The 27,975-nt window shown below is 37.4% G+C and overlaps 1 protein-coding gene across 4 annotated transcripts in view; it reads left to right on the top strand.

The window, feature by feature from the left end:
* TLK2 (tousled like kinase 2) overlaps positions 1-27,975 on the top strand; it is a 109,116-nt gene that overhangs the window by 28,071 nt on the left and 53,070 nt on the right. For 3 of the 4 annotated variants that reach the window (XM_045836562.1, XM_045836563.1, XM_045836565.1), the window contains 3 exons: positions 104-147; positions 834-929; positions 14,017-14,184. In XM_045836562.1, coding sequence (XP_045692518.1) covers positions 104-147; positions 834-929; positions 14,017-14,184 — 308 coding nt within the window. The remainder of the gene's footprint in view (positions 1-103; positions 148-833; positions 930-14,016; positions 14,185-27,975) is intronic. The other variant, XM_045836564.1, reaches the window with a different exon arrangement.

Raw genomic sequence — 27,975 nt, 5'->3', positions numbered from 1 at the left:
GATAACAGTGTATGCAGTTATTGAATACATGTTATATTTTAGTGATTGATGGTTTACATGTGTGTTGTGGGAAAAACTATACTTACTTTGGTTTCGTTTTCAGGGAAAGGCACTCCTAGGGGACATAAAATTAGTGATTACTTTGAGGTAAGTTACATTTTGGGGAAAAAAATCTATAGTTTTTTTTTAAACCTAAATGTTTGCGTTTAAGGCTTTAGAAAGCAGTGTTTTGCCTTTACTGTGCTTTCCTCCCCTTCCCATCGTCATGAGTCTATTGCCGCCCTATTTCTCTTTATAAGAAGAAACTGCTGCTCACTTTCTAAATTTAAATTTGTATATGATGTATCTTGTCTGTGATGATATAAAAATTCACAAATGAGGTGATTTTTCTCTTGGCCAGACTAGGTTTCGTGTCTTACAAAGATTGAAGTTGAGTAACTTGGACTCTTCTCCTTAGTCCAGTGGAGCACATAGTGAACTACTGACCCATCGTTAGTGGTTACTAAAGAAGACACTAACATCTACTGTGCCACTGTATTCCTGCTTTATGTATTATGAGACAAGAAGGGAAAACATTCTTCTCCTATGTTTTTCAAAACCATTTCTAGTCATGTTTCCTTTATATCTTGGTACATTTCTGCTGGAGTTCCTTCTTAAAAATCTCATCGAAAAGATAGCAGAATTTGACTTCATGGTGTTTTCTTTCTGGACTAAGATGTATTGACTTAAAGGGGCCATATATAATACCTGTTTGTGTATTAATCTTTTACTCTCCTTATCTGAAGCATAGTACCGTTTTGAATTATTCATATCCATTTTTCCCTGTTGGCCAGTTTGCTGGGGGAAGCGGGCCAGGAACCAGCCCTGGCAGAAGTGTTCCACCAGTTGCACGATCCTCACCGCAACATTCCTTATCCAATCCCTTACCGGTAAGCATTCACCTGGAGAAATTTGACACCTGTTGCAGGAGACAAGAACCCAGGAACACTTCAGCAAAGTTTCTCTTCTGTTAATCATTCAGGAGGAATGAGGCATTAAGGAGAAAAGTTAATTATACTACCTCTGAATCACTCATGTAGCTTCAAATCTATGTATCAGTAAATCAACTCTTTATAAGAGCAAACCCTATTCTCCCAGTATAAAAAATTGCCTCTAAACCTACAGCTCAGTGTTCCTACCGAAACAGCAGTTTTTTTTCCTTGCCAAATTTGTATGTCCCTATAAGTAAATCCTTTTTTAAAATATTGGGTCAGCTCCTGACATTTGAATTATTTTTAAGGCTTAATCAGTGACATAGTAGAGAAGCTAATGCTCTACACATACAAATTTGATATATGTTTGTTTTCTCCCTATAAGTGAGATCTGAAGGTCTTAAAGACTTTATAGCTCAGTTATTGTTTCTCAACCCTGGGGTAGTTTTGCTCCACAGGGGACATTTGGCTATGTTAGTTAGAGACATCTTTAGTCATAACTAGGGGTGGGGGGGTGGTACCATTGGCATCTCGTGGGCACAGGCCAGGGATGCTGGAAAACCTCCTATAGTACATAGGACAGGTCCCCATAGCAAAGAATTATCTGGTCTAAATGTAACTGATGCTAAGGTTGAGAATCTCTGAGCTTGCTAATGTAGGATTTTGTGTGTTAATTTGTTTATGTGACTTTGGATAATTTATTGGTACCATCCAAGACCTCTTTATTCAAAAGAGTGTGTTGTGTCCACTGATAACTGAGGTCTTGGGGGACAAGGCGGTCTCTCTAAGATCAGGAGTTTTCATTCTAGGTCTCTGCTTAGGAAAATTGTTTTTCTCTGCCTCAGCAGAGTTGGTTAATGCTGCTTTATTCCTAAGTGATTTTGTTTTCTGTATTATTTAAGTATTTTAAAATGCACTTCTTCCCCCTCTAGATCTCATAAAACCATGTATTCATTAGGGTGATTGTACTTATTAAAGCAGTTATGAAAATGTATTCAACTTGAAAATTTTTGTCATTATTTTATTCTTGCCATATTCTACTTATTTTTAATTTTTAAATTGGTTTGTGTGAAGAGAGACAGACAAACAGACACATTGATTTGTTGTTCTACTTATTTATTCATTCATTGGTTGACCCTTGTATGTGCCCTGACTGGAGATTGAAACTGCAACCTTGGTGTATCAGAACAATGCTCTAACCAACTGAGCTACCTGGCTAAGGCATCTTGCCATATTTTAAAATGTTAGAAATGTTTGGTGTGTAGATTTGCTTGGTTAGGTTGAGGTTTGTTAGATAACTATTTAGGGAGCCTGTGTCTTCATTTTTCTTAAGTTTTATTTTATTTTATTTTATTAATATATTTTATTGATTATGCTGTTATAGTTGTCCCATTTTTTTCTCCCCTGCATTCCTTTCTGCCCTGTACCCCGCCTCCCACCATCATTCCCCCTCCTTAGTTCATGTCCATGGGTCATACATATAAGTTCTTTGGCTTCTCCATTTCCTATATTATTCTTACCCTCCCCCTGTCTATTTTGTGCCTACCAATTATGCTTCTTATTCCCTATAGCTTTTATCCCATTCTTCCACCTCCCCCCAGTAACCCTCCACCTGATCTCCATTTCTGTGATTCTGTTCCTGTTCTAGTTGTTTGCTTAGTTGGTTTTCGTTTTTGCTTTTTTAGGTTTGGTTGTTGATAGTTGTGAGTTTGTTGTCATTTTACTGTTCACATTTTTGATCAACTTCTTTTTCTTAGATAAGTCCCTTTAACATTTCATATAATAAGGGCTTGGTGATGATGAACTCCTTTAACTTGACCTTATCTGGGAAGCACTTTAGCTGCCCTTCCATTCTAAATGAAAGCTTTGCTGGATAGAGTAATCTGGGATGTAGGTTCTTGTCTTTCATGACTTTGAATACTTCTTTCCCGCCCTTTCTTGCCTGTAAGGTCTCTTTTGAGAAATCAGCTGATAAGTCTTGTGGGAACTCCTTTGTAGGTAACTGTCTCCTTTTCTCTTGCTGCTTTTAAGATTCCCTCTTTATCTTTAATCTTCTGATTCTCTCCTTATCTTTGATCTTCGATAATGTAATTATGATGTGGTGTGTTCCTCCTTGTGTCCAACTTGTTTGGGAGACTGAGCTCCCTGGACTTCCTGGAAGTCTGTTTCCTTTGCCAGATTGGAGAAGTTCTCCTTTATTATATTTTCAAATAAGTTTTCAGTTTCTTGCCCTTCCTCTTCTTGCGTCCCTGTGATTTGGATGTTGGAATATTAAAAGTTGGCCCAGAGGTTCCCTAAGCCTCCTCATTTTTTTGAAATCTTGTTTCTTCATTCTTTCTGGTTGAATGTTTATTTCTTCCTTTTAGTCCAAACCGTTGATTTGAGTCCCAGTTTTCTTCCCTTCACTGTTGGTTCTCTGTATATTTTTCTTTATTTCACTTTTCATAGCCTTTACTTTTTCCTTTATTTTGCAACCATGCTCAACCAATTCTGTGAACATCCTGATTACCAGTGTTTCGAACTCTGCATCTGTTAGGTTAGCTATATCTCTTCATCACTTAGTTGTACTTTTTCTGGAGCTTTGATGTGTTCTTTCATACAGGCCATAATTTTTTTGTCTCAGTTTGCCTGTTAGGTAGTGAGGGGTGGAGCCTTAGGTGTTCACCAGGGCAGGGTAACCCATGGCACTGTGTTGTGATGCTGTATGTGGGGAAGGGGTCAGAGAGGGAACAATGGCTCTTGCTCAGCTCTTGGGTGGCTTTCAGTCACTTCCCCACTACCCACAAGCAAATTGGTCCCTTCTAGTGCTGATTCCCAGGTGGGTGGATTTGTGTATATTCTAGGACTCTGTGGGTCTCTCCAATGAACTCTCTTGTGAGGCTAGGAGTTTTCTCCAGCTGCCACCTCATCCCCCACAGGTTTTTCCATTCAGAGGTTTTGAGGCTTTATTTCCCAGTACTGGAACCCTGGGTTGCATGGTCTGTCTCGCTCCTCAGTTGTTCCTCTTGATTTATCCTTATGTGAATGTGGGACTGCCTGGTCCACCAGCTGCCACCTTGCTGTGGGTCCTCTCAGCCCCAGCTGCCCATGTATCTGCCCCTCCTACTGGTCTGGATGAATGTTTCTTCTTTAATTCCTTGGTAGTCAGACTTCCATACAGATGGATTTTCTGTCAGTTCTGGTTGTTTTTTGTTTTTAAATTTGTTGTTGTCATTCTTTCGGTTGTGCGAGCGGGCAAAGTGTATCTACCTATCTCCTCCATCTTGGCTAGAAGTCTATTCTTCTTAAGTTTTAAACCAGAGTTTTAGAAATGTTAAATGAGATCACAGAATTATTTATTCGAGACAGATATGTTTTGTAGAATTTTGTTGTCTCTTGCTTTTTTCTTTCTGAAATACATATTATTTCACATCTTTCATTTTTCAGTTTAGGCCTAGTACCTGAAGACAAAAGAGATATACTCAATGTTCTGTAGACCTTTCTGCCAACTGCATGAATAGTGGCTGGGCCTCATTATCATTGTGCAAATTTAGGTATATTCTAGGTTTTGAAATAGGAACCAAATTTTAACTTTTCTTAACCATTGCACTGAGAAGCTCTTTCTCCTCCCACTTTAGGTTCTCTGCTTCTTTGTTGCAATCGCTGTTTTGTGTATGCCCCTTAATTCCCTTTTTTCACTCTCTTTCCATCATACTTGCCTGAAAAACCCAACCCTGGTTAAATCTAATTCTCCACCTTTTTCTTGCCTGCCTTTTAGCAGCTTAGCATGGTTAGAGGAAAACACACATGCTGACTGATCTCACTTTAAGTTTATGGGTATGAACTTCATGTGTACCCCTAGCTGCCTGCCAGTTCTACTGTATTTCTCTGGTTAATTCTCTTTTCTGGATGGACATTTGTATGAATATATTTTTTCTTTTCCTGCAGGCCTCCAACAATACTCTTTCCCCTTCTGTCTATTTCCAGCCATCTCAGTTGATGGCTTTGCTTTTTTATTTTACTGAGAAAATACAAGCAACCAGAAGAGAACTCTCACATGCTCCTACACCACAAATCTACCAAGCTATTTGCATCAGTAGGCATACCTGCCTTTTGGGATGAATGGATTTGCCAGCCTTCACTGGGTACTGGTCTCCCTCATATTTATGTATTCAACTCCCTACTTGACATTTCCATTTATATATCTAACGGACAGCCTAAAAATGTCCAAAAAAGAACTCTTGCTTCCCCTTCACTACCAGGACAACAGCAACAAACCACACCACCCTTCCTGCAGTCCACCCTGTCCTGATAAATGACAGTTTACATCCTCCAGTTTTTCAGGTCATAAACTTATACCCCATATCTAATCTATCAGGAAGTCCTTTTTATTTGTCTTCTTTATGAGTATCTGACCACTTTTCTATCTTTCTGGTTCTCTGCATTAGCCTCCAAAGGGGTCTCCCTGTTTCTGCCCATGTCCACCCATTCTCAATATAGTAGCCAGAGTGATGTTTATGAAAAAGTTAAGACAGATCCTCGTACTCCTCTGCCTAGCTGTCCAGTGGCTAGTCCAAATTGCTCTAGACTATGTGGCCTAGGATCTGTTTCCCTGCATACCTGGCTCTGACATCTTCAACTGGTCTCCCTTTCCCTTATGCCACTACAGCCATGCAGGCATCCTTGAAGTTCCTTAACACTGCAAAACCCTCTTTTGCTTCAGGGCCTTTGTGCTTGCTATTTCCTCTCCCAGGAACAGCATGATAGCAATGTCTTTATCAGGTTATTGACCAAAGATGACCTTATCAGGGAGGTCTCCCCTGGCCAAATTTAAAGTAAGCAGTCTCTCAGACTTTGTCATTGTGTCCCTAATCCTGCTTTATTTAATTTATTTATTATTGATTTGAGAGAGAGAGAGAGACAGAAACACTGCTTTGTTTTTTCATTTATTTATGAATTCATTGGTTGTTTTCTTATATGTGCCCTGACTGGAGATTGAACCCTACAACCTTGGCATATTTGAACAATGCTCTAAACAACTGAGCTAGCTGGCCAGGGCTAATCCTGCTTTGTTTTAATTGTTATTTGTACCACCTGGCATATATTCTTTTTAACCCTCGCGCAAGGATATGTTTATTGATTTTGGAGAGAGAGGAAGAGGAAGAGAGAGAGGGAGGGTGTGGGGGCAGACATGGACATGACAAATATCGATGTTATATATTAAAATTATATATTAAAATTTTGATAATCTATTTTAATTTTTCATTGATTCCTATTTATGTGCATAGAAGAGTACACAGATAAGTCTACAGCTTAGTGAATTTTTACAAACTGTACGGGTCCCCCTTGTTCTCTCTTCCAGTTACTAGCCCTCTCCCTGCCATCTGGAATAGCTGCTATTCTGACTTCTAACAGAATAGATGAGTTGTTCTGTTTTTGTACTTTGTGTAAAAGGAATCATATAGTATATACTCTTATGTCTGGCATCTTTTTTTCAGCATTACTTTTTAAAGATTCATCCATATTGTAGATCATTCATTGTTATTGGTGTGTATTGTCGTTTTAATACATTTTAATTTATGAGCTATATGTTTCCATTTTTTAAAAATTTTATTTTAATCATTGTTCAAATACAGTTTTCTCCTTTTTACTCCCAGTCCAGCCCCCTCCACCCCTCCCCACTTCCCTCCCATTATCACCTTCCCCCTAGTTTTTGACCATGTGTCCTTTAAGTTTGTTCCCGTGAACCCTTCCCAATGTCCCCTGAAATTCCCTCTACTCTCCCCTGTGGTCACTGTCAGCCTTTCCTCTATTTCAGTGTCTTTGGTTATATTTTGCTTGTTTCTTTGTTTTGTTGTTTAGGTTCCTGTTAAAGGTGAGATCATATGGTATTTGTCTTTCACTGCCTGGCTTGTTTTGCTTAGCGTAATGTTTTCCAGCTCCATCCACGCTATTGCAAAGGGTAGGAGTTCCTTCTTTCTTTCTGCTGCATAGAATTCCATTGTATAAATGTACCATAGTTTTTTGATCCATTCATTTACTGATGGGCATCTTGGTTGCTTCCAGCATTTAGCTATTGTAAATTGTGCTGCTATGAACATTGGGATGCACAGATTCTTTTGGATTGGTGTTTTAGTGTTCTTAGGATAGAGTCCCAGCAGTGGAATCACAGGATCAAAAGGCAGATCCATTTTTAGTTTTCTGAGGAAGTTCCATACTGCTTTCCATAGTGGTTGTACCAGTCTATAGTCCCACCAACAGTGCACTAGGGACCCCTTTTCTCCACAACCTCTCCAACACTTGTTGTTTGTTGCTTTGTTTATGATGGCCATTCTGACTGGTGTGAAGTGGCATCTCATTGTGGTTTTAATTTGCATCTCTCTGATAGCTAGCGATATTGAACATCGTTTCATGTGTCTTTGGATTTTCTGTATGTACTCCTTGGAGAAATATCTGTTCAAGTCCTTTGCCCACTTTTTAATTGGATTCCTTGTCTTCTTAGAGTGCAGTCGTGTAAGTTCTTTATATATATGTTTACATTTTTAACTCTACAGTTAATCTGTTGCCCATCTTCTCCCACTAGAATGTTCATCCCATGAGAGCAGGGGCTTTGCTTTGTTTGCTTACTACTGTTTTCGTCTCTCATAGTACTTCCTACTTTGCATAAAGGTATAATTATTTTAACTGTTTCCCTCACTTGACATAGAATATCTTGACAAGATAATACCTTGTTCAATTCTCAGTCTCTAACACCCCAAAACAGTGATGGCTCACATTGGGTGCTCAAGATCCTGAAAGGGAAGAAGATGGATAAAGAATTATTTTAGCTTTCCCACCTCAAGTGATTCTTTTGTATATATTTTTTAAATATAAAAGTACATAAAACATGAGCATTTTAATGCAGCAGTTGGTGAAGTATAGCTCACAGCTGGCAAGCTAAGAATGAGTTTTAGATTTTTAAAGAGTCGTAGAGACGAAGAAGAATATATGGTAGAAAGGATACGTGACATGAAAAGCCTAAAATATTCACACACAAAAATGTTTACAGGAAATCATTATAAAGTTAACTCTATGTAATCGTTACTTAGATCAAGAGGTAAAATGTTTTCAGTTTCCTAGAAATTTCTATGTGCCCATCCCTGATCATAATTCCCTCCCTCTCCACTAGAAACAAAGCATTCTAATTTTTGTGATTATCATTTGCTATTCCTTATCGTTTGACTACCTGTGTGTACACCCCTAACAAAATAGTTTACTTTGTCATTAAGTCAGTTTTATTAATCATGATATGTCTTGCTTTTGTATTTTTGTTTGTTTGTCTGGGAGGGGAGGGGTGGTGTCAGAGTATGTGCTTTTATTATTTTTTTTCTACATCATCTTGAGTGGAACTCTTTTTTTTTTGTTGTTAGAAATTATCCATTCTTTTTTTTTTTTATTGAGTGGAACTCTTAATCGTGATGTTTTAATCAGTGTTTAAGTCTTCTGATTTGTGGCTGTTTGTTCTATCAGTTATTGTACTATTTATCATGTCTTTCATGATTTAGAGAGTTGTCTGTTTCTTCCTGTTGTTTTAGTTTTGCTTTATGTATTAAGTGATTTTCTTCATGTCTTGTGATGCTTTTTGCTCTAAATGCAGTTTATTTGAGATTTAACATATCCAAACCATTGTATGATTTACATATTCAATTTATACTGTCAGCTTTTCATAATTATGTTTTCAGTGTATCTGAGAAATGCCATATAGTTGAAATTTTTCCTTTATTCTAGCATCTTTTTTAACTTCATTGTTTATCCTATTTACATTTAATATAATTATCATTGTATTGGATTTAAATATGTCATAATTTTAATGTTTTCTTTTTATCCTGCCTAATCTATCATTTTAAGATGTTTATCCACCTTTTCCTTTCTTGCTCTCATTTGGATTGATTTTTTTTTATTATTTCTTTTTTTTCTCCTTCACTAGTAGCTAGATCCTATTTGGTGTTTCTCTGAGAATACCACATCTTTAATATGCCAAAGTTTGATGTTACTAGTAACTTTACTCTCCTCTCAAACAAATGAGGACCTTAGAACATTAGCTCAGTTTACCTGCTACTGACTTGGTGGTGGTATTTGTTTTTATTTTGCCTTTTTTTTAGCCCTATAAAACATTACAGTTTTAAACTGTCACTGTTCATTCAGATTGATCTGTATATTTAGCTCTTTCTTTGTACTTCTTTAATGACATCTTATACCTTCTACCTATGGTCATTTTCTTCTGCCTGAATTACTACTCCTTTAGTATTTTCTGTATCTGTTAGGTGGTAACTCGCTAGGTTTTTGTTTTTTTAAATGCCTTTATTCTCTTATTCTTGAAAGATATTTTTCCCTGTTTATATTTCTAGATTGGCGCTTTTTTTTAAACAATTGAGAATTTCATTATCTTCTGGCTCCCACTGTTACTGTTGAGAAAACAACTTTCATTTACTAATCTCTTGGAAAGTATCTTCTCTTTTTCCCTTGATTGTTTTTGAAATCTATGGAGTTCTGCAGTTTTATTAAGATGCATCCTTTTATTTCTTTTGCTTGTGATTTATTGGGCTTCTGGTATCTGTGGGTTGGTGTCTTGTGTCATTTCTGGATGATTATTAGCCATTGTCTCTTCAAATATTGTCTCTCCCCTATTCTCCTTTTTTTCTTCCTATGAAATTCCAGTTAATGATATGTTAAACCATTTCACTTTGTCCTGTGCCCCTTAGCTTGTTTTTTTTTTTTAATTTTATTTTGGTCTCTATGTTACATTCTTGCCTTTCATTTCCCAAATCCTCTGTTTTGTTATATCTAATTTGCTGTAAGCCGCATTGAATTCATATATGAGTGTGTGTGTGTGTATTTTTTTTTTTAATTTTTAAAAGATTTTATTTTCTTATCTTTAGAGGGGAAGGGAAGGAGAGAGGGAGAGAAATATCAATGTATGGTTGCCTCTCACGTGCCACTTGCTGGGAAGTGGCTTGCAACCCAGGCATGTGCCCTGACTGGGAATCGATCCTGGCAACTCCCTGGTTCATAGGCTGGCTCTCAATTCACTGAGCCACACCAGCCAGAGCAGCCCCATTAAATTCTTAAGTGTTCTTATTATATAGAGTGGGGCAGAAGTAGGTTTACAATTGTGAATACTCGAAACACAGAGTTAAAAAAGCTATTGTAATAATCATAACCTGCATGTCTTTTTCAGTACAAACAATTGCAAATCTTTTACCTGACTCTGTGTTTCCCTACAGATGTTTGCAAGCCTGTCTTTTTATTTTATTTTAATGTAGTAGAAAGTTATTTTATAATCTGTATCTGACAATTTTGGTATTTGAAGTTTTTATGAATGTTTCTTGTTTTTCCTAGTTGTTTGGGGGCTTATTTCATTATGCTTCATTTTTTTTGGACAGCATTCTGCTTATTCTCAAAAAGTCCTGTGAAATTTCTTTGCAATTTAGGATAAAGATGCATTCCTCCAAAGAGGATTTCATTTGCTTCTTCCAAGTGTCTAAAGAGTCTACCAATCCAATACTATTTTTAAGATACTGAACCTGTGGCTTGCATTTTGTTTGTTTTTGATATTTTGCTTTCTGTTTCAAACACTCTGGCAATACTGATTTGAATTCTGTTAATATTTCTCAGGGGACCCCAGCCCCCTCATTGCCAAGGCAAGTTCCTTGCAGCTCCCTGAGGGTAGGAGAAATTTTTCTTCTGGTATACATTATCCCTGAGAGTATCTAGCTTTTTGGAAGCCCAGTTTGAAGTGAGAACCGTTTTCTATTGAACCTGGGTTAGCTTTTTCCTGTGACTGTTTGCTTGGCACTCTGGTACCCTGGAAATGGAAATTCAGGATCTGCAAGTATTCTTGGGGCAAATGTGACTTTGGTGTTTCTTTTACCTGTCTTGTGTTTCTCATTTCCTTTAGGTTTTACACTGGCAGATCCCCATTTTATCAAGTGTTCCTGCTTTCTAAGGGAAGGTGGTTGGTTCAAATATCCTAGCCTGCTCTATTTTCAGAAATAGTTTTAAACCTATTAGCTCTTGGAAAATACTTATTAAATATATAACAGAATGATTAAATTGAATATTGTAGTTTTGGTGATACACTCTCTCAAGTAGTGAGAATATCTGGAGCCTGAATTTGAACCATTCCCTTTGGTAAGGTAGGAGCGTTGGTCTTAAGGAGGTGGACTCTACTCATAGATCCTTTTATAGGATCATTTTGGTTATTTTTATTTTCTAAAATGAAAATGTTAGTTTTTCCTGATAAAGGGATATATACATACTTTGAAAGTCCAATAATTCAGAAGTGGTAAAATAGAAAGCCCCCTTGAAAAGAACTATTATTAAAGAGTTTAGTGGTCATATATGTATTTGTACATGTGTGTTTATATGGTGAATTTACTTATTTTGTTAGTAATTAATTTATTTAACCAGTATCCTATAAATATTTTATATTCTGTAAGTAAGTAGTACTGTAATGAATGTCCGTGTGTGTGTATAATGTATATTTATGCAGTTTTTCCTTTTGTTACATTTCCAAAGTATTATTTTCAAGTCAAAGAATATGCTCACTTTAAAATGTCACTACATAACTGCTAGCCAGTAATCAACAGTTTGAGAATCTCGGTTTCTACATATCCTTCTAATACTGAATTTTATCATTGTAAATTTGCCAGTGAGAAAAATACCTTGTTTTAACTTACATTTTTTTCATATATTTAATGGCCTTTCGATTTTTCCTTTAATGCTTATGCAGGTCTTTTGCCTATTCATTTCTTAGAGCATTTTTTTTTTTTAACTGATGGATAGGAGCACATGACTTATTAAAATTGTTAATCATCATTGCTATTGTAAATATTTTTTCCTGTTTGTAATTTTGTTTTTTAACTTTGTTTATGTTGACTTTCACCATTGAGAAGTCAAAAAATCTGAAGTGGTTGAATTTATCCATGTTTTTCTTTCTTACTTACTGGTTTCGTGTTATTCTTAGATGTTCCTACATGGTTTGTATTTTTAATGTCATGTTTAAAAAGTCCTTCACCACTAGAACGGCATAAAAGCATTTGTTTATATTTTCTTATAAAATTTTTATATGATACAAGGAAACAGTCTTTTCCTTTTTTCAAATACCTATGTAAATATTCTACCATCTTTTAATAAGTTCCTACTAATATGAAATGTATTGCTTTAATCACTAATTATATATCCATATTATATGGTTATCTTTCCAAATTTTCTATTTTATGACACTGATCAGTATATTCCTATATCAGTATTATACTGTTGCTTTATCAGTATTATAATGTTGCTTTGTATATGTTTTAATAGTTAGGCAAGTTTCCCTGATACTTTATTAAAAATTGTATGGCTAATTTTAATTATTTTTCCAAGTGAACTTCAAAATTCTTTTGTGAAGTTCAACAAAATCAATTCCCCAAAAGAGAGCAAGAGGGAACCCAGGTGATCACTGTACCACTATGACACTCTTGCAAGGAAAAGAAAACCAAAAATAAAGAAAAAGCACTAAGTATTGGCTTTTAAAGAAATTTGACATCTGTAAAATTTAAATACAGGAGCATAATATTGCCATTTAATTTAGGTCATTTAATTTTGCCATTTAGTTTTCTCTCTGTCAGTGAAGCTGTAGTTTTTCTTTATATGTGGTGTAATTTGCATATTTCTTAAGCATACTTCTGAGTATCTTACAGATTTTTTTGAAATTTTGAATCTGCTTTTTCTTCCATTACATGTTCTGATTATAATCAATTATTGTTAGTAAATGGGGAAGCTATTGACTTTTGTATATTTATTTTATATTTAACCATCTTACTGGACTCTTAGTTTGTTTTTCAGTTGATTTATTTGGTTTCCTTTGTGAATAGTTATATCATCTGAAAATGATACTTTTTAAATTTTTAATATTTTCCTGTATTTATACTTCATATTTTTCCTTATCACATTGACCAAAACTTTTATGAAAATGTTGAGTGATTGTGCTGTTACTGTGTTAACCCAGTCTACTTCCTAATGTTAATGAAAGTGTCTCTACTGTAGCACTATTACTTATATTTATGTTAATTTCTGAAAAAATAGTTTTTGTTATATTGAAGGTATTTCTTACATTAAAGTTGTATACTTCCAGTTTTTTTTTTTCCCCTTAAGGGTTGCCCAATAATCTGCAAATTGTTTTTGGCATGTAAAGGGAAGAATGTTGACTTTTTCCCACCCCTAACATTAATGTAATGAATTACATTAGTAGATTTCCTCATAATGAACCATCTTCATATTTCTGGAATAAATCATACATAATTGTGATATGTTATTCTTATAGTGTAGTATGGAACTTGTTTTGCTTGTATTTATTTCACCTTTTTTTTCATCTAAGTATAATATTGTGGGAATAGAATTCAGAGTAAAATAAGCTCTACCTATAAAGTAGGAAACCAATGTCTTAATCTTTATTTACTTGCTGGATAGAGAAAACATTTCCTTTGTAGGATTGAGGGTATTATGAAGTTGATTTGTTGAACTCTATAAAGTAACCTACAAATTCAGAGTTAAGTAAATATAGAACTGTTACACTGTAATCTTAAAGAATTTCAGTAAGATAGTAATTCTGGATTATAGATAGGCTGTAATGCAGTGATTATGTTACTATGTTCTCCATGGTTGTTTTCAGAGAAGGTGTTTGTTTTTTTCTTAATTCTCATCTGAGGATATGTTTACTGATTTTTAGAGAGAGAGGAAAGGGATTGGGGAGGTGGTGAGAAAGAGAGAGAAAGAGGATGAAGAGACATTGATTGGTTGCCTCCTGTAGACGTCTCAACCAGGGACTGAACCCACAACCTCGGTATGTGGCCTGGCTGGGAACTGAACCTGAAATCTTTTGGTGCATGGGATGACGCTCTAACCAACTGAGCCATCCAGCCAGGGCCAGAAGGTGTTTCTTTAAAAAATCATTATCATATTTGGTAACTGTTTTAATCTGTTGCATGTTTTGCAATATCAGATTTTCTTTCTCATAATTTGTGTTTTCTTTCATGTTTTCCAGCGGCGAGTAGAACAGCCCCTCTATGGTTTAGATGGCAGCACTGCAAAGGAGGTATCAGAGGAGCAGTCTGCTCTGCCAACCCTGATGTCAGTGATGCTAGCAAAACCTCGGCTCGACACGGAGCAGCTGGCACAGAGGGGAGCTGGCCTCTGCTTCACTTTTGTTTCAGTGAGTACTGAGCCTGGATTTATGCAGATCCTTGTTGTCCTGGAGCTCCTTGATGAAGCTGGAATAATTATTTAGGTAGAGAGATGATGACATTTCTAACTCCGTTGTCACTTCTAAAGGTAGCGATAGGCTTCTCAGTTTTCTTTGGTTCAGGGGGCTGAGAGAGACTGTTTTGTTAATGTCTGAGCACACCGCGGAAGGAAAATGAGATCTTAGGTTGACAAAGAAGCAAAGAAAATACAGATCGAATTCCATTACTACCATAGTACTTGTGTAATTAAAAATTAAATCTCCAAACTCCAGCCATCACTTATTTAAAGCAGTATTTAAGTCAGTAAAATTTTAGCATGTAGTCAGGCATTCTATAGCATGCTTACCAGTCTTTTCCCCTCTGGTATTTGGGTGACCTATGTGCTTGCCTTCTTTCACCTCTTCAAAGTGCTCATATGGTTACTTTTTCCAGGAATATTTGGTTATCTGTTTGCTCTTTTCAGCTTCCTCCTTTTTCTCCCCCCTTACTTTGATCCCATTTTTATTTGCCAAATTATAACACAGTTTGACTCAAAACTTTCTACTTTTCTTGGTTTCTGTACCATACCAAGTACCTGTTGGTGGCCAAGGATGCTATAAAGCAAGAGAAAGTCCTGTTGCTCTATTCTTCCATTTTTAGGGGCATTGTTTGGAGCTAAAGTCACCACTGATTTAAATTCCTCTCTCTCTTACTGGTTCATTTTCTTTGGTTATAATCTGAATTTCTTCTTTATTGGCTCTGGGTTTCGAGTCATTCATCCATGTGCAGTTGTATCCAAAAAGTCCATGAAAATGATGGATATCTTCAGGAATGGAAATAAAAATAACAAAGTAATTAGATGGAGAATCAGGGTGCATTATTCAGACTGTTTTCTTACAATTATTGTTTTCCCTAAAGAAAGAGATAATACAACTTTTAAAGAACTTACAGAACTTTTTGATCCTCAAAGGAATGGAGAAACTCAAAGGAAACATGGCATAAAATCAGAGAATTGACCAATATAGTATTGTGGGCCTGAGAGCAGTATGAAATAGTTTGTATGAGAATGCAGTAGTTCTCTGTGGTTTTAGTTTAGAGAGTGTGTCTGTCTGTCCCTCTGTTTACAATATATGTTTACATATATTTCATTGTGTGTTTACTGTTTGCTAATATTTGTTAAATCTTCAACTTAGGTCTAACTTTCCAGGCAATACATTGGATAATAGGAGGGATTATTTGTCTTTTTGTTGCCTTGAAAACTACTTTCATTTCACTTGAGGGGAGCTCCCTTTGTTTATTCCATAAATATTTTTGAATGCCCCCAGTGTGACAGGCATATAGATAATATACAGGATTTTGATCAGAAAGAACTCATTTCCCTAATGTAAGCATCCCCTGAAGGTATAGGCGTGTAGGTGTTGGAGGGTGAACATGGAGGACCAACCACCTGCTCATTCCTATCAGCAGGCACACTGAACCTGCTGCAGGAATTGTAGATGCTACAGCCAAATTGTTCTTAGGTAAAGCGACATGGCAGAGGGGAGTTAAGAAAATGGTGTATAAAAAAGAAACAAGCAAGCCCTGGCTGGCATAGCTCAGTGGATTGAGCACAGACTGTGAACCAAAGGATTGCAGGTTCGATTCCCAGTCAGGGCACATGTCTGGGTTGCGGGCCAGGCCCCCAGTGGGGGCCATGCGAGAGGCAACCACACATTGACGTTTCTCTCTCTCTTTCTCCCTTCTTTCCCATATCTGAAAATAAATACAATCTTAAAAAAAAAAACAAGGGAAAAAAAAAACAAGGAAGAAGAAAATGCTGTATGAAGAAAGGATATGTAAACATAAAAACCGAAGGCTTTGGTATACTTCTTTTCTCTTTGCTTCTCTGCAGTTCCAGCCAGGATATAAGCTTACTAACATGAAGTCAGAGAAAAGCAAAAGAGTTAACATTAATATACAATAAATGTGAATCAATAAAGACAAGCAGTTTTCTAAGAAAACAGGCAAAAGCCATGAACAAACACTCACAGGAAAAAAATAGTGACTGACCTCGTGAAACAAAATGCTTAACCTCAGTCATAGAGAAATGCAGAATAAAACAAGATAACATTTTTGACCTGTCAAATTGATAAAGTTAGTAAGTTTGATAATTCTCAATGCAAGTGATAGTTTAGACACACAAGCTGTTCTCTGTCAGTTGGTACAGTCATTTGGACAAGTTGGGAATGTATCTCAGTGCTAAGTTTACATATTCTTAGGTCCAGAAATGCCATTCCTATAAAAATGCACAAAGATGTTTATTATATTGTTTATAATTACAAAAATCTGGAAGCAATTTCCCTCTGCCAGTGTTTCAAAGGACCTTAAAAGGAGGATATCTGTGACTTCCAGTGTCAGAACTTCCCCAGCATGTTTCATTAGCCACGGCAATCACTGCCTTCTTCTCTAGCTTCCCCTCTTTTGGTTCTTTCTCATTTCCTAGATCTTTAAATATTGGAGTGCTGCAGGGCTCAGTCTTTGTCTACCTTCATTCTCTGCGTCATCTCATTTCCTTTCTTTGATCTAATTATATTCCTTATGGAGAAGACTTCAAGTTTATATCTCCAGCCCAGAGCTGTGCCCTGAATTCCAGACCTATATAGTCAGTTGCCACAAGTCATCTTCTCTTTTTGTATAATAAGCATATCGTATTTAACATGTACCAAACTGAATTCCTCATTTTGCCCCCCAACTTCCAAACCCATTTCTCCCACAGCCTTCTACATCTCAGTAATTGTCAGCTTTCCTTCTAATTGTTTAGAAACTCTGGAGTCGTTCTTGTCTCTTCTCTATTTATACCCCAATTACAAATCCATCAGCAAATCTAAGTGATTTTACCTTCAAAATATATTTAAAATCCTACCACTTCTAACCCCATCACTACCACTCAAATTTGAACCACCATCTCCCGCTGAGGTTATGGCAGTAGCCTAACTGGATTATGCTTATACCTTTGTTTTCTTTTAATTTGTTCTGCACAGACCAGAGTGATCCTATGGAAACATAAGTCCATTCATGCCACTCGCTTGCTCAGAAGTGCTTAAAGTGGTACATGGTCCATTTCCCATCACTCTTGACACATCTGTTACTATGTACTTGTCTCCCTCCCCAGGTTGCATCCACTCTGGGTACCTTGTTTCCTCAAATACTACCTGGCACGCTCACCTAAAGACCTTCATACTTACTTTAACATTCTTTCCCCAGCTACCATCATGCCTTGTTCTCTCAGTTCTCTCTAGTCTCTGCTTAAATTTACCGTATCAGAGAGGTCTACCCTGACTACACTGTATAAAATATTAATTCATCTCTGCCTACCCCACCCATTATCTAGCTCCCATGCCTTACTTTATTTTTTTCTTAGTCTTATCACAAGCTGACTTGATAATACAAGTTACTTCTTTGTCTGACTTCCCCATTTTCTACCAGCCCCCCACCCAGCCCACTGGAATGTAAGTTTTATCAGGTCAGGGATTTTGCTTTGTTCACTTTTGTATCTCCAGTGGCAGAACAGGATTTTCTCTGATAGACACTGTAGTTTTATGTTGCATGAGTTAATAATACACCCTTTATACAGAGACTAAATATAAATGATACACAATGGAATGCTATACATTTGACAAAATAAGTGAGATATATTCTAATAATGAAAGATCTCTAGACATGTATTGATAATAGCAGGTGGCAGAATATTATGTTTCATCTTTTAAATGTTAGTATTTGTTACATGATTATATATGTTTTACCATACAAACTTTGACTTTTTAAAATTATAAGCATTAATTTTCTAATTGTAAAAATAGTACATATACATGGGCCACAAAAAATTGAATAAAAAAGAGTAAAATTCTCTCCTTTGCATCCTTCAGGGGGAAACTAGTGTTAAGTTTGTGTTTTAGATTTCCTGCTATTTACCATGTTAACTTCATACAATATCTCTGTTATTTAATTAACTGTAAACAAGATCTATTTACTCCCCATTCTAAGAGTTGAATCTAACATACTCATAACTATGACCCATCTTCCTTTCTCAACTTTCAATTTTTTAATTATTGATACAGAAGTGTGTGATATTTAGTTTATGTTTAACTAAATAATTGAGTCTTTTCTGCTTTATAAATTATTCTAAAATTTCAAAACACTTTGGGAACATTTATACTAATTATGGTTTTTCACTATTAGGCATTACAAAACCCAGTGATTTTAATGGGTTCACTGAGGAAAGAAAACAGTCCTAGTCATTGAGTTAGTTTTGATTGAATGAGACAGCTCTAGTTGTCAAGGTCTACTTGATTTTTTAAAATATATTTTATTGATTATGCTATTACAGTTGTCCCATTTTCCCCCCTTCACTCCCCTCCACACCCTCTCCCACCCACATTCCCCCCTTTAGTTCATGTCCATGTGTCGTAAGTTCTTGAGCTTCTACATTTCCCATACTATTCTTGCTCTCCCCCTGTCTATTTTCTATCTACCATCTATGCTACTTATTCTCCGTACCTCCCCCCCCACTCCCCTGTTGCTAACCCTCCATGTGATCTCCATTTCTGTGGTTCTATTCTTGTTCTAGTTGTTTGCTTAGTTTGTTTTTGTTTTAGGTGTGGTTATTAATAATTGTAAGTTTGAGCCCTGGCTGGCGTAGCTCAGTGGATTGAGCGTGGGCTGTGAACCAAAATGTCCCAGGTTCGATTCCCAGCCAGGGTACATTCCTGGGTTGCAGGCCATAACCCCCAGCAACCGCACATTGATGTTTCTCTCTCTCTCTATATATCCCTCCCTTCCCTCTCTAAAAATAAATAAATAAAAAATATATATTAAAAAACCCACTATATTTAAAAAAAAATAATTGTAAGTTTGTTGTCATTTTACTGTACATGTTTTTTTCTTCTTTTTCTTAGGTAAGTCCCTTTAACATTTCATAAAATGAGGGCTTGGTGATGATGAACTCCTTTAACTTGACCTTACCTGTAAAGCACTTCATCTGCCCTTCCATTCTAAATGGAAGCTTGGTTAGATAGAGCAATCTTGGATGTAGGCCCTTCCCTTTCATGACTTGGCATACTTCTTTCTAGCCCCTTCTTGCCTGCAAAGTCTCTTTTGAGAAATCAGCTGACAGTCTGATGGGAACTCCTTTGTAGGTAATTGTCTCCTTTTCTCTTGCTGCTTCTAGGATTCTCTCCTTCATTTTTACCTTGGGTAATGTAATTATGATGTGCCTTGGTGTGTTCCTCCTTGGGTCCAACTTCTTTGGGACTCTCTGATCTTCCTGGACTTCCTGGAAGTCTGTTTCCTTTGCCAGATTGGGGAAGTTCTCCTTTATTATTTGTTCCAATAACTTTTCCATTTTTCCATTTGTTGCTGTTCCTGTTCCCCTTCTGGTACCCCTATAATTCAGATGTTGGAACGTTTAAAGATGTCCTGGAGGATCCTAAGCCTCTCCTCATTTTTTTGAATTCTTGTTTCTTCATTCTTTTCTGTTTGGTTGTTTCTTTTTTCCTTCTGGTCCACTCCATTGATTTGAGTCCCAGTTTCCTTCCCATCACTGTTAGTTCCCTGTACATTTTCCTTTATTTTACTTAGCATAGCCTTCATTTTTCCATCTAATTTGCGACCAAATTCAACCAAATCTGTGAGCATTCTGATTACCAGTGTTTTGAACTGTGCATCTGATGGATTGGCTATCTTTTCGTCACTTAGTTGTATTCTTTTTGGAGCTTTGATCTATTCTTTCATTTGGGCCATTTTTTTGGTCTTGATGTGCCTGTTAGGTAGTGAGGGGTGGAGCCTTAGTTGTTCACCAGGGTGGGGCAACCCATTCACTAGGTTGTGACGCTGTAGGTTAGACAGTGGTCCCAGAGGGAACAATGCTACTTGCTCTGCTCTCTGCCTGATTTCAGTCACTTCCCCTGCTTCCTGCAAGCAAATTGGGCCCTTCTGGTACTGATTTCCATGTGGGTGGGCTTGTGTGAGTTCTAGGACCCTGTGGGTCTCTCCAATGAACTCTCTTGTGAGGCTGGAAGTCTCTCCCTGCTTGTCAACCCCCACAGGTGTTTTCAATTAGTGTTTTGAGTCTTTATTTCCCTGCACTGGGACCCTGGGTTGCGTTCTCTCGTTCCCCAGTTTAACTTGGTTTATCTGGCCGAGAATGTGGGACCGCCTGGTCCACCACCTGCCTTGTGTGCCACACCCCTCCACAATCCACAGCCCTGTGCCCAGGGTCTGCCAGCTGCTGCCTTGTGTGCCTGCGTCCGCCAGCCACAGCTCTCTTTGCCATGACCCCTCTCCCCCTGGCTGCCAGACTCCACCACTTCTACTGGTCTGGATTAATGTATCTACTTTAGTCGTTGGACTTCCCTACAGTTCAATTTTCTGTCAGTACTGGTGGCTTTTTGTTTCTAATCTGTTGCTGTTCCTATTTTGGTTGTGCGAGGAGGCACAGTGTGTCTACCTACTACTCCACCTTGGCTGCAAGTTCTAGATTTTTTTTTTTAATGCCAGGTCTATTAGTCTATTATTTTCTTAAAAGTTTTATCTTTAAACATTATACAAGGTGTTCTTAAAAGCTTGATTTTTAAAAATGTACACGTAGTTTGCTTTTTTAATGCTGAAGTATTTTTAAGTGCATTTCAAAAATCTTGACCACCTATTTCTAAGTAACTTAACAGGCATTTTCTAAAAAATATTAACATTTTCCTAGATAGCCAAATTAACATTATCACACTTACCTTTTACTAGTGTCTTCACTAGTTCCTATTCTTTTATATATATATATATATATATATATATTTGATTTTTTAATTTAAATTTTTTTTTTAGATTTTATTTATTTATTTTTAGAGAGGTAAGGGAGGGAGAAAGAGAGAGAGAGAGAAACATCAATGTGTGGTTGCTGGGGGCCGTGGCCTGCAACTCAGGCATGTGCCCTGACTGGGAATCAAACCTGCGATGCTTTGGTTCGCAGCCTGCACTCAATCCACTGAGCTACGCCAGCCAGGGCACTAGTGTCTATTCTAATGTAAAATAAAATTTATCTCTCAATCTGGGCCTTTTGGGTTGCACCAACATAGTTCTACAAGAAAGGCAGGTTGAATGTTTAGTTCTTTCCATGTAATTAACAATTTTAACTTTTTAAATAAACTTGTGCCCTGGCTGGCGTGGCTCAGTGGATTGAACTCTGGCCTCTGCTTCACTTCCCAGTCTAGGGCACATGCCTGGGTTGCGGGCCAGGTTCCCAGTAGGGTGCATGGGAGAAGCAGCCACACATTGATGTTTCTCTCCCTCTCTTTCTCCCCTTCCCTCTCTAAAAATAAACAAATAAAATCTTAAAAATATCTATTTAAATGAACTTTAAAGTAAGAATCAGTAGCTGTATTAAATGGTGATAGCTAGCTTTCTCTTTAAAAATCATTATGGTCCCATGAGCGTTTATGGATTTATACAGTAAATATAATCACTCTTTGGTGCTTAGTTGGCATAGCCTTATTTTTCCTTCCATCAGTTGATGGACAGTTGGGTTGTTTCTACCTCTGGGTTATTAGGAATAATAATACTGTGAATATTTATGTACACATTTTTGTATAGGTATGTATTTTCATTTCTTTGGGGCATATACTGAAGAGTGGAATTGTTGGGCCTTATGGTAACTGTTTTTGAGGAACTGCTAATCTGTTTTCCAAGGGAGGTGCACCATTTTACAAGGCCAGCAGCAGTATATGAGGGTTTTCTATATCCTCATCATCACTTGTTTTGATGGTAGCCATCCTAGTGGGTATGAAGAGATATCTTACTGTGATTTTGATTTGCATTTCCTGAATACTAATGGTTTGAGCTTTTTTTTATTTGCTTATGACCATTTATATATCTTCTTTAGTTAAATGTCTATATAAATTTTTTTTGCCTGATTTTAAATTGGGTTGTCTTCTTCTTGTTGAGAAATCTTATAATATTTCTTTTTATATTTTGGGTATGTGACTCTTATCAAGTATGTGATTTACAGATATTTTCTCTTGTGGATTGTTTTACTTTCCTTTTTTTGTTTTGTTTTAATATTTGTTAAGAGTTTATTTGAGCCAAAATGAGCACATATGCCAGTGAGCAATAACGCAAATGCCCCAGAGAATATGTTTTTTTTTTTTTGTTTGTTCCTTGATCAACTTCTTTTTTCCTTTTCCTTTTCAAGAGAGAGGGGGAAGGGAAAAAGAGAGGGAGAAAAACATCTACGCGCGAGAGAAACATCCTTGCTAGAGAGACAGACAGACAGACAGACAGACATCAATTGGTTGCCTCTCATATGCACCCCAACTGGGGACGGAACCCATAACCAACGCATGTACCCTGGCCAGGAATTGAGTCGACATCACTTTGCGGGATGACACCCAACCAACTGAGCCATGCTGGTCAGGGCAACTTTTTAATTTTTTACTTATTTTGTAAATTAGTTTTTTACTTTTCAGTTACAGTTGACATACATTATTATATTAGTTTCAAATGTGCACCCCATTGATAGGCCATTACATAACTTACTAAGTGATCATCCTAATAAATCTTGTACCCATCTCATACCATACATAGTTATTAGAATATCATTGACTGTATTCCCTATGCTGTACTTTACATCTCCATGATTGTTCTGTAACAACTAGTGTGTACTTCTTAGTACCTTCACCTTTATCACCCAGTTCCCAACCTCCTTCCCATTGGGCAACCATCAAAATGTTCTTTTTATCTATGAGTCTGTTTCTGTTCTTGTTCATATATTTTGTTTTTTAGACTCAGTTGTTGGTACATATATATTTATTGCCATTTTATTGTTCATATTTTTAATCTATTTTTTTTTCTCCTTAAAGAAGACCCTTTAGCATTTCATGTAATGCTGGTTGGGTGGTGATGAACTCCTTTACCTTTTTCTTGTCTGGAAAGCTCTTTATCTGCCCTTTGATTTTAAATGATAGCTTTCCTGGGTAGAGTAATCTTGGTTGTAGGTCCTTACTTTTTACAACTTTGAGTATTTCTTGCTAGTCCCTTCTGACCTGCAAAGTTTATGTTGAGAAATCAGCTGTCAATCTTATGGGAACTCCCCTGTAGGTAACTAACTTCTTTTCTCTTGTTGCTTTTAAGATTCTCTCTTTGTCTTTAATCTTTGGCATATTAACTATGATGTGTCTTGGTGTGAGTCTCTTGTGTTCACCTTGTTTGAGACTCTGAGCTTCCTGGGCTTGTATGTTTATTTGCTTCACCAAGTTATAGAAGTTTTCTTTCTTTCTTTTTTTTTTTTCCAAATAGATTTTCAATTTCTTAGACTCTTCTTTTCTCCTTTAGGCATCCCTAGCAAATGTTGCCATCCTTGAAGTTGTCCTAGAGGCTCCTTATACACTGTCCTCATTTTTTTAAAATTTGTTTTTCTTTTTGCTGTTCTAATTAGGTGTTTTTTGCTTCCTTATATTCCAAATTGCTGATTTGATCTCGGCTTCATCCATCCTACTGTTAATTCCCTGTAAATTCTTCACTTTTTTTTTTTTTTTTGCAATCCTCACCCGAGGGCATTTTTTCATTGCTTTTTAGAGAGAGAGGAAAACATTGATCGGTTGCTCTAATACATGCCTGGCCTGGCATCAAACCCACAACTTAGGTATGTGCCTTGACCAGGAATTGAACTTGCAAACCTTTGGTTATGGCACAATGCTTCAACCAACTGAGCCACACTGGCCAGGGCTGTTCATCATTTCTGATTGGTCCTCACTAAGTTCATTGCTTATCCTTACAGAGTGTTTTGAACTCTGTATCTAATAGATTGATTGTCTTCATTTTGTTTCTTTTTCTGCAGTTTTGTTCTCTTCTTTCATTTGGGACATGTTTCTTTGTCTACTCCTTTTAGCAGCCTCCCTGTGCTTATTTCTGTGTGTTCGGTAGAGCTGCTTCATCTCCCAGGCTTGGTAGAGTAGCCTTATGTAGTAGGTGTTCTGTAGGGTCCAGTGGTACAGCCTCCCTAATCACCCAAGCTGGGCACTCAAGGTGTGATCCCCACATGGGCTGTGTACACTCTTCTCTTGTAGTTGAGCCTTGATTCTGTTGAAATCTCACTGGGAGGGATTTACCCCCAGGCCTATCAGCTGCAAGACCTGGCTGCAAACCACGAACCTGATCACTGACCTACAACTACTGTGGAGGATCAGCTGTGCAGGGCCTACTCTACAGAGCAGGACTTACTTTAGTGGACTCTGATGCCTGATGAATTCACCCCTTGAGTGTGTTGCTTGTAGAGGTGGTTGGGTGATAATGTTTTGACATGTTCTGAAACTGTCCTCTGGATGTACTGTCTCCGAGGTGCAAGTCATGGTCAGCTGCCGCCTGTGTTCTGTACATTGCCACCTAGCATGTAGCATGAAGTACAAAGCAAATCTGCAGATGGCTGCTATTTGTGCTGGGCTTGGAGGTGCCGAGGTGAGGCCAAGCTGTGAACCAAGGTCAGCTGTTTTAGTCCTGGGGCTGGGGCCATTTAGGAAGAGGTAGGGGACACTCTAAGGCCAGATGCTGCTTGGTTGAGAGATTTGAGAAAGTCTGATGTGTGAGCCAAGACAGGTATGGAGAAGCCACTGGAAATAGCTTGGGGGGACCTGTAAGTTGGGGGCCTCAGGGAAACACCAGGGTGGGGCAAACAGTGTGGGCCAGGTTAGTGGAGTCTCAGATATGGTGCTTGTCTTCTGGGTGGCTCTGTGGGAGAAGAGCTCATCAAAGGAACAGTGACCTCTGCCAGCATTTCTGTCTGGGAGAAGGCTGCCACCCACCTCTTGCCCTGATACTAGACAGTTTACTTTCTCCCCATATGTCTGTGGTGCCTTTCAAGTTGCTGCCCTTGTGTTGGAGCTCAGAGGGAGTAAGTCCATGCACAGACCCTTTAGGAGTAACTGTACTAGGGACTCCAGAAGTCCTCCATCTCCCTTGGCCTCAATCTCCATAAGTTTTTATAGCCACAAGTTATGGGGACTTTTCTTCCTGGCCTTGGAACCCTGGGCTGGGGGGCCTGGTTTGGGGTTGGAACCTCTCCTACCCAGGGGGGACCTCTGTGGTTGAGGTATCCCTCCTGATTTTTATCTGCCACACATGAGTGTGGGACCAGCCTGTTCTGCATCTCTGCTCATCCTACCAGTCTGGATGGACTTAATTCCTTAGTTATAAGACTTCCATTCAGCCATATTTCAGGTGGTTCTGAATGATGGTGGTTCTGTAGTTCAGTTGTAATTTTGATGTGGCTGTGCGAGGAGGCAAGTACCACATTTATCTATGTCGCCACATTATTTTACTTTCTCGATGGTGTCCTTTGAATCACAAAAGTTTTTAATTTTGAAAAGTACAATTTGATATTTTTTGTTTTCTGCTTATGCTTTTTAAAAGAAATGATGTTCGTTTATTTTTAGAGAGGGGGGAGGGAGGGAGAAAGAGGGAGGAAGAGAATCATCAATGTGAGAGAGAAACATCAACCGGCTGGCTCTTGCACACACTCTGACTGGGGACCAAACCTGTAACCCAGGCATGTATCGTGACTGGGAATGGAACTGGTGACCTTCTGGTTTGCGGAAAGATACCCAGCCAGCCGAGCCATAACTGTCAGAGCTGCTTATGCTTTTAGTGCTGTAGCTTTACCTAACATAAAGACATGAAAATCTACTCCTATATTTTCTTCTTAGTGCACATTTAGCTCTTATATTTAGGTCTGTGATATCTTTTGTGTTAATTTTTCTGTATGGTGTAAGAAAGGAGAGCCAAGTTTGTTCTTTAGCATGTGGATATCAAGGTGCCTCAGCATCATTTGTTTGAAAAGACTTTTTTCTCCATTGAATTGTCTGAGCACCTTTGTAAAAAAATCAATTGACTGTAAACATAAAGAGTTTATGTCTGGACTCAGTTCTACTCTGTTGATCTACATGCCTATCCTTATGCCAGTACTATGACTGTCTTAATTACTGTAGCTTTGTAGTAGTTAAGTTTTGAAATCAGGAAGTTTGATTTCTCCAAGTTTGTTTTTTCTAAGGTTGTTTTAGCAATCTGCTTGCATATCCATGTGAATTTTAGGTTCAGCTTTTTTTATTTTGTATTTTATTTAATCTTTATTGTATTTTTTCCAATTACCCATCAGTCCCCTTATACTCTCCCCTCCCTAGCAATCACTACACTATTGTCCATGTCCATGAGTCCTTTTTCCTTTTTGCTCAGTCTTGCCATTCCCTTAATTCCCCCTACCCCACTAGCTGTCATCCTGCTCTCCATCTATGATCTGTCCCCATTTTCCTTGTTAGTTCCGTTTGTTCATTAGATTCCACATATGAGTGAAATCATATGGTATTTGTCTTTTTCTGGCTGGCTTATTTCACTTAGCATAATGTTCTCCAGGTTCATCCATGCTGTTGCAAGGGGTAAAAATTTCTTTTTTACAGCCAAGTAATAGTCCACTGTGTAAATGTCCCATAGTTTTATCCACTCATCTATTGACGGACGCTTGGGCTGCTTCCATATCTTGGCAATTGTAAATAATGCTGCAATGAACATAGGGGTGCCTGTGTTCTTTTGAATTAGTGTTTTAGGTTCCTTCAGATATATTATCAGAAGTGGGATCGCAGGGTCAGAAGGCAGATCCATTTTTAATTTTTTGCTTTCCACAGTGGCTGAACCAATCTTCATTCCCACCAACAATTCAAAAGGGTTCGTCTCTCTCCACATCTTCGCCAGCACTTGTTCGTTGATTTATTGATGATAGTCATTCTGACAGGTGTGAGATGGTATCTCATTGTGGTTTTAATTTGCATTTTTCTGTTGGTGAGTGAGTCGAGCATCTTTTCATAGGTCATTTGGCCATCTGTATGTCCTCTCTAGAAAAGTGTCTATTCGGGTCCTTTGCTTATTTCTTAATTGGGTTGTTTGTTTTTTTGGTATGAATTTTATAAGTACTTTGTAAATATTAGATATTAACCCATTATTAGATGTATTGGTGACTATGTTCTCCCATTCTGTGGGTTGTCTTTTTATTTTGTTGATGATTTCTTTTGCTGTGCAAAAAACTTTCAGTTTGATGTAGTCCCATTTGTTTATTTTTTTTTTTCTCTGTTTCTCTTGCCTGGGGAGATAATTGGCTTTTAATTTCTGTAAACAGCAGTACTTTATAGCAATTGTGTTGAATCTATAGACCATTTTGGGGAATATTGACCTCTTGAAAATAGTGTTTTCCGATCCATGAATGTGAGATATCTTTCCTTTTATTTAGGTCTCTTTAATATCTTCCTATGTTTGCAGTTTTCAATGTACAGGTTTTGCCCTTCTTTTGTTAAAATTATTTGTATTCTTTTTGATGCTGTTGAAAATAGAATCATTTTAATTTTTATATTCAGATTGCTCATTGATAGAATATACAATTGATTTTGGAACCTTGCTGAACTTGTGTTTAGTTGTAATATTTTATTTTGGCAAGGACATTTTGTATACAATATCATGTCATCTATGAGTAGAGATAGTTTTACTTCTTTGCAGTCTGGATGCCTTTTATTGTATTTTATTGCCTAATCGCCCTGGCTAGAACCTCTAGTGCAGTGTTGAATACAAGTGGTTCAGGTGGACATCCTTGTTGTGTTCCTGATCTTAGGAGGAAAGCTTATTTTCTTTACAATAAGTATTATGTTAGCTATTTGCTTTTCAGAGATGGCCTTTGAGGGGGAATTGAGAAAGTTCCCCTGTATTCTGAGTTTGTTGAATGTTTT

This window comes from Phyllostomus hastatus, unplaced genomic scaffold (genome assembly GCF_019186645.2).
Source record: "Phyllostomus hastatus isolate PE091 unplaced genomic scaffold, TTU_PhHast_1.1 phas_contig_210, whole genome shotgun sequence".
Lineage (NCBI taxonomy): Eukaryota > Metazoa > Chordata > Mammalia > Chiroptera > Phyllostomidae > Phyllostomus > Phyllostomus hastatus.
Note: the sequence above shows the minus strand (reverse complement) of the source record. Positions and strands in the feature narration are given on the sequence as shown.